Below are 7,024 nucleotides of genomic sequence, written 5' to 3' on the forward strand. Positions count from 1 at the left end.
CAGTGCCTCCACACCCAGCTAATTTTTGTATTTTTAGTATAGCTAGTCCTTACTATGTTGTCCAAGTGGTCTCAAACTCCTCTGACTTTAAGCGATCCACCTGCCTTGACCTCCCAAAGTGCTGGGATTACAGGTGTAAGCCACCATACCAGGCCTTGAAGTTCATTTTTTAATAGCTCTTTGAGTATCTGTGGGAGGTAAACTCTCTTAGTCTTTGCATATCTAAAAATTGTTTTATCCCATCCTTAGGCTTTTTTTTTAAAGACAGAGTCTTACTCTGTTTCCTAGGCTGGAGTGCAGTGGATTGGTCATAGCTCACTGTAACCGTGGAACTCATGGATTCAGGCAGTCCTCTAGCCTCAGCCTACCAAGTAGCTGGGATTACAGATATGTGCCACCATGCCCAACTAATTTTTTTCAGTTTTTTGTAGAGATAGGGTCTCACCCTTTTGCCCAGGCTGATCTCAAGTTTCTGGTCTCCATCGATCCTCTCACTTTGGCTTCCCAAAGTGGGGGGATTATAGGCATGAGTTACTGTACCCACACCCTGTCTTTACTTTTGAAAATAAGGATCATAAAATTTGAAGTTTACAATTATTCTTTCTCTGCTACTTAAAGATCATGTTTTATTACTTTAGCATTAATTGCTTCTTAGGAAGAGTCTTTTTTTCTTTTCTTTTCTTTTTTTTTTTTTTTTTTGTGTTTTTTTTTTTTTTTTTTTTTTTTTTTTAAATCAAAGTCTGGACATTATGAATGAAAAAGCTGGAGGGTCCAAATGATATTCCTTCATTGTGGTTTAAGTTTTTTTAGGTGTGGAAATTAGAGTACTGGCAAATCATCTTGATCCTGTCATGGTTTGGTCTGTATTAGGTCTGTTTTCATTTTGTTTTTAACTCTTAAGATTTGGCTTTCCTGGGATCTCAGATGAGTAGCTAGAAGTATAGGTATGTACCACCCTGCCCAGCTAATTTATTTTTATTTTTTGTCTTGCTATATTGCCTAGGCTGGTCTTGAACTCCTAGCGTCAAGTGATTATCCCACCTTGGTCTTCTAAGGATTGGCTTCCTGGGATTACAAGTGTGAGCCATTGTGCCCAGCCTAGATTCATGTTTCTTTTTAATGCTTTTTGTTTCTTTTGTTTTTTTAAGAGTCAGGGTCTTGCTGTCTCCCACGCTGGAGTGCAGTGGCATAATGGTGGCACGCTGCAGTGTCAAACTCTTGGGCTCAAGCAGTCCTCCTGCCTCACCTTCCTGAGTAGCTGGGACTACAGGCATACACCACCACGCCTGGCTAATTGTTATCATTATTATTATTTGAGATGGAGTCTCACTGTTGTCAGAGTGAGACTCCATCTCAAATGGAGTTTCTTTTTAATGCTTTTTGTTTCTTTTGTTTTTTTAAGAGGCAGGGTCTTGCTGTCACCCAGGCCAGAGTGCAGTGGCACTATCTTGGCTCACTGCCACCTCTGCCTTCCAAGTTCAAGCAATGCTCCTAGCCTCTCAAGTAGCTAGTATTACAAACCCCCAGTGCCTCCACACCCAGCTAATTTTTGTATTTTTAGTATAGCTAGTCCTTACTATGTTGTCCAAGTGGTCTCAAACTCCTCTGACTTTAAGCGATCCACCTGCCTTGACCTCCCAAAGTGCTGGGATTACAGGCGGGAGCCAACATGTCTGGCTGAAATGTAATTCATTTTCTGATTTGCCTTTCCCTGATTTTTAGTGAGGTTGAGCATCTTCTGTTTTCTCTTTTGTGAATTGCCTATTAATACCCTTATTCCATTTTTGTTAGCATATTTATATCAACATGTGAATTCTCTGTTAGTACTTTGTCTCTTTTATATGTGTATTTTAAAAATACATTTTAATGCCGTACGTTTTGAGTTTGTGTGTGTTTTTTAAACCACTTCCTTGCATATGTTTTCTTAAGGAATGTTTTCAGCGTAAGCTTCATATGTTCCCCTGACCAGATACATGGTAAGAGTTTTGATACGCCCTCATTCTTACTGTTTCTCTTTGCTTCCTTTTCAGGCCTTTTGAAACAGATGGGCACCATGTTTAGATACTAGCAGTTGCATATGTGCATGTCTGCATTTGAAAATGGCAGAGGGAAACAACAATGAAGAGGTAATTCACTTGAACAACTTTCATTGCCATCGGGGACAAGGTACGTTTTTGTTTGCTCACACTTTATCCCTTTCCCTGTGGCTTTTTCTGTAGGGCACATTGGGAGCCAGATGTAAGGCTGAGTGCCTCACAGGGTCGCGGAGTGAGCCTTGTGCTGTGCAGAGGTGCAGGATCTGAGAAATAAAGAGACAGGACACAGAAGTACAAAGAAAACGCAGCTGGGCTTGGGGGGCCACGCCACCTACAAGCGGAGTCAGGCGAGGCCCCGAATGTCCAGAAGCATGAGTATTTATTGTGTATAGGTTAGGGGGCAGGGCAGTGAGTGAAATCATCTTTAAAGATAATGATAGGGTCGTGAGCAATAAAACATAGGGCCCACCCCCATTAGGCCACCTAGGCCAGGAGGTGGACAGTGCACAGCAAGCGGCCCCTTTCCCATGAAGGCAAGGGCGGTGTGCAGCAAGGGGTCCACCCTCATTAGGTCATCGAGGCTTGAAGGAGAGCCGTGCGCAGTGAAGAGGGTGCAGTGTGCAATACTTCTATCTGTGGGCAAACTACTTCTAAGAAGATTTATGGGGGGATGCTTTAAGTCACATAGCAGTGACAGAGCTGTCAAGGTTACCGCCACCTTCTGGCAGCTTCCTATGGGTTCTATGGGAAGATGCTTTTCAAGCAGCACAGTAGTAAGAGCTGATAAAGTTCACAGTCACCAAGTTGGATTGCTGTTCTGAGGGCAGCCTTCCACAAGAACTGGAGCAAGGTCCTACAACTCCTTTTATTAGGAGGAGTGACTCGCCCCAAGCCTGCCATACAGCGGGTATTGAACGCTGCCGCCTGGGCCATGGATTCTTGTCCTGGTATAACTGTTTTCCCTTAAATCATGCTCTGCACTGTGTCTACTCTAGGCATTCCTCCGATTATAAGCTGCTTATCCCTTAATTCATGCTCTGTACTGTGTCCACTCTAGGCATTCCTCTGATTATGAACTAAGATATAGGTATATATGTAGGGAAATATTCTTTAGGCACTCATACTATCAACTATTAATGATTGCATATAGAGGATTATATAAAGGGATTCTTCAAGCCCTATTTCTATAAACTAATATATGATGATGTAAAGGAGTATATAAAAGGAAATAGCTGAGTAGTAACACTATAAAGTGAGATATTCCTTAAGCCCTAACTGTGCCAGGGTTCTGCTTACCTCTCATTCCTTGGTCCCTATGTGGGGGGTTACCCACATTTTTCTTTTAGTGTTACAGCTATATCTTTTTTTAAATGAACCTGTTTTATACCATTTAGAATCCAGAGACATTTTATTTTTAGACATAAAAAGACTAGTTAAACTAGAATTAAATCAGATGATGATAATGCTGGCATGAGTGAAGTTTAAGACTCATTCATTACAACTACATTAATAAGTTATTTTGCTAGTGAAACGCTGCCAACATGCAGTCATTGAGTCTTAAGAGACAGTGTCAGGGTCAGTTTTTTAAGGCATGGTGATTATAAAGGAGTGCTCTACTAGGCCTTTATTACCTGAAATACTACAGGTGATGTTGAAGCAGGCTAGTCCTTACATGATGCTTAATTTCTTTTTTTTTTGCCAGAATATTCTGCCTTAGCCTTTAGGGGAATTTTGGAACATGTTTTTTTGTTTGTTTTATGGGTGTTTTTGTTTTTGTTTTTGTTTTTGAGATGGAGTTTCGCTCTTGTTGCCCACGCTGGAGTGTAGGGCCATGATCTCAGCTCACTGCAACCTCTGCCTCCTGGTTTCAAGCGATTCTCCTGCCTCAGCCTCCTGAGTAGCTGGGATTATAGTCATGTGCCACCATGCCCAGCTAATTTTGTACTTTGAATAGAGACAGAGTTTCTCCGTATGGTCAGGCTGGTCTCTAACTCCTGACCTCAGGTGATCTGCCTGCCTCAGCCTCCCAAAGTGCTGGGATTGCAGACATCAGGCACTGTGCCTGGCCTGTTCTACAATTTTTAAAGTTTTGGGGAATTTTATTGATTTGTAAAGGGAATAGTGCTTGCATTTCTGTAACATTCTTAAATGTTTATGAAATTTCCTGTTAAGTTCGAATTCACATTTACACTTGTGCTAAAAGGAAAAAATTCATGCCGAGGTGTAGAATCCTTATGTTCATTTTTTGCACTTATAAATTCTGTGGAAGAGGTTATACTGGTTTTGTTTTCTCCCATTGATAATATTTTGTGTTTACAAAGACGATTTTTTCTAGCAGAGAGTAAATTACATTTGACCTTAGAAAATTGATACCCGTAGCCCATGTTTTGTTAGCATATTTGTATCAATATGTGAATTTTCTGTTAGGTGCAGTGGCTCATGCCAGGCCAGGCATGGTGGCTTACACCTGTAATGCCAGCACTTTGGGAGGCTGAGGCAGGTGGATCATGAGGTCAGGAGTTCGAGACCAGCCTGACCAACGTGGTGAAACCTGTCTCTACTAAAAATACAAAAATTACCTGGGTGTGGTGGTGCGTGCCTGTAATCCCAGCTACTTGGGAGGCTGAGGCAGGAGAATTGCCACTGCACTCCAGCCTGGGTGACAGAGCAAGACTTCACCTCAAAAAAAAAAAAAAGAAAGAAAGAAAGAAAGAAAAATGACTCCTTCAGAACTTAAGTACTAATACCCTCCTATTGACTAGAAGCCTTACTGATAACATAGTCAATACGTGTTTTATACGTTATATGTATTATATACTGTATTCGTACAGTAAAGTGCGCTACAGAAAAGGAGTGCTATTAAGAAAGTCATAAAAAAAGAGAAAGAAAATTTATTTAGTGTTCCCTAAGTGGAAGTGGACCATTCTAAAGGTCTTCATCTTCATCATCCTCATATTGATTAGCCTGAAGAAGAGGAGGGGTTGGTCCTTGTATTAGTTTGTTCTCGACTGGCTATAAAGAAATGCCCAAGACTGGGTAATTTATAAAGAAAGAAAAGAGGTTTAATTGGTTCATAATTCTGTAGGCTGTACAGGAAACATAGCAGCTTCTGCTTTTGGGGAGGCCTCAGGAAACTTAGAATCACAACAGAAAGTGAAGGGGAAGCGGACTTGTCTCACATGGCTAGAGCAGGAACAAGAGGGGTTGAGGAAGAGGTGCCACACTTTTAAACAACCAGATCTCACAAGAACTCACTGTTGTAACCAAAGGGGATGGTGCAAAATCATTCATGAAATATTACCCCCATGATCCATTTACCTTCCACTGGGCCCCACCGCCAACATTGGGGATTACAATCAAATATGAAATTTGAGCAGGGACACAGATCCAAACCATATTATTCCACCCCAGCTGCTCCCAAATCTCTTCTCCTTCTCACATTTCTAGATACAATTAGGCCTTCTCAACAGTCCCCAAAGTCTTAACTCATTCCAGCATTAACTCAAAAGTCCAAAGGCTTATCTGAGACAAGTCTAGTCCCTTCCACCTATGAGCCTGTAAAGCCAAAAACAAGTTAGTTATTCTCAAGATACATTGGGGGTACAGGCATTGGATATATACTCCTGTTCCAAAAGGGAGAAATTGGCCAAAAGAAATGGGCTAGAGGTCCCACACAAGTCCAAAACCCAGCAGGGCAGTCATTAAATCTTAAAGTTCAAAAATAATCTCCTTTGACTCCGTGTCTTACGTTGAGGGCACACTGTTGCAAGGGGTAGGCTCCCGAAAGCCTTGTGCAGTCCTGCTATCTCAGGAGTGACACAAGTGGAAGAAAATCTGCAAATAAGTTGACCCACACTGTTCAAATCAGTGTTGCCAAAGAGTCCACTGTATATTTGACTTTCAGAGCATTTAATATTGAGCAAATTTTATAAGGTAAATCAAGAGTAGTGAAATTGCTCAAGCTATGCAAATTATGAGTACAAAAGTAGGAATAATTTTTAGGATTTTATTAATAGTGTATTTTAACTTGGTAGTAATTGTAGCCATAATTTATTGGATTCAGACAGTCTTAAATCTTAGTTTTAACTTGTATTTATGATCATTTCAAAATTTTTTATACATGTATATCAGATTAATGTTGTAGTTTTTTGTTTTTCTGAAAGATTAGAAGATGACTTCTGCTTTATGTAGTTGTTTTTTAATGGGATCTTAAATATACTCAGTTTCTTTAAGAACAGCTAATTCCTTTTGGAAAATTACTGACTTTGGAGATATATTTTTCTGTTAGACGAGCTATGTATACTCTGCACCCAATATTTTTCTGTTAGATGAGTTACATATACTCTGCACCCATCATGAGAATTTTTTTCAGATGTATAGTGTTGTTTTGTTTTTATTAGCAGTATTAACTTTTTTTTTTCTTTAGTCAAGACAGGGTCTCTCTATATTGCCTTGCCAGGCTGGTCTTGAACTGCTGGGCTCAAGTGATCAACTGCCTCTGCCTCCTGAAGTGCTGGGATTACAGGCGTGAGCCACTGTTCCTGGCCAACATTTACAATTTTTATTATGCACCAACCTCTGTAGCTTTTTTTTTTTTTTTAAGTTTATAGTTCAATAAGTTTTGACGAATGTACCACCAGAATTATGATATAGTACATTTTCTGTCACTCCAACAAGATTCCCTTGTGCTTCTTTGCAGTCAGTCCTTACCCCACTCCAGGCCTAAGAAAACCTCTAATCTGCTTTTTTTCACTCTGTAATTTCATGTAAATGTACATACCATATGTATTCTTTATACCTGAATTCTTTTGTGAAAGGTAATGTTTTTGAGATTCGTCCCTGTTATTGCATATATCAGTAATTCATTCCTTTTTAATTGCTAAATAGTGTTTTTGCCTACTCATCTAGATTTTATACCTAGTGGAAATAGGCTTAAAAATGAAGATAAAATAAAGATTTTTTTTTTTTTTTTTTTTTTTTTTTTTTTT

At 39.9% G+C, this 7,024-nt stretch overlaps 1 protein-coding gene across 4 annotated transcripts in view; it reads left to right on the forward strand.

Moving 5' to 3' along the window:
* Positions 1-7,024, forward strand: part of RNF216 (ring finger protein 216) — a 166,622-nt gene that overhangs the window by 11,947 nt on the left and 147,651 nt on the right. For all 4 annotated transcript variants that reach the window (XR_005201115.1, XM_017533820.2, XM_017533822.2 and 1 more), the window contains exon 2: positions 2,031-2,166. Coding sequence is in view for 3 of the 4 variants with exons in the window: in XM_017533820.2 (XP_017389309.1) it covers positions 2,100-2,166 (67 nt within the window). In the remaining variant the exon portion in view is untranslated. The remainder of the gene's footprint in view (positions 1-2,030; positions 2,167-7,024) is intronic.

The sequence above is a fragment of the Cebus imitator genome, unplaced genomic scaffold, assembly GCF_001604975.1.
Source record: "Cebus imitator isolate Cc_AM_T3 unplaced genomic scaffold, Cebus_imitator-1.0 Scaffold82, whole genome shotgun sequence".
Classification (NCBI taxonomy): Eukaryota; Metazoa; Chordata; class Mammalia; order Primates; family Cebidae; genus Cebus; species Cebus imitator.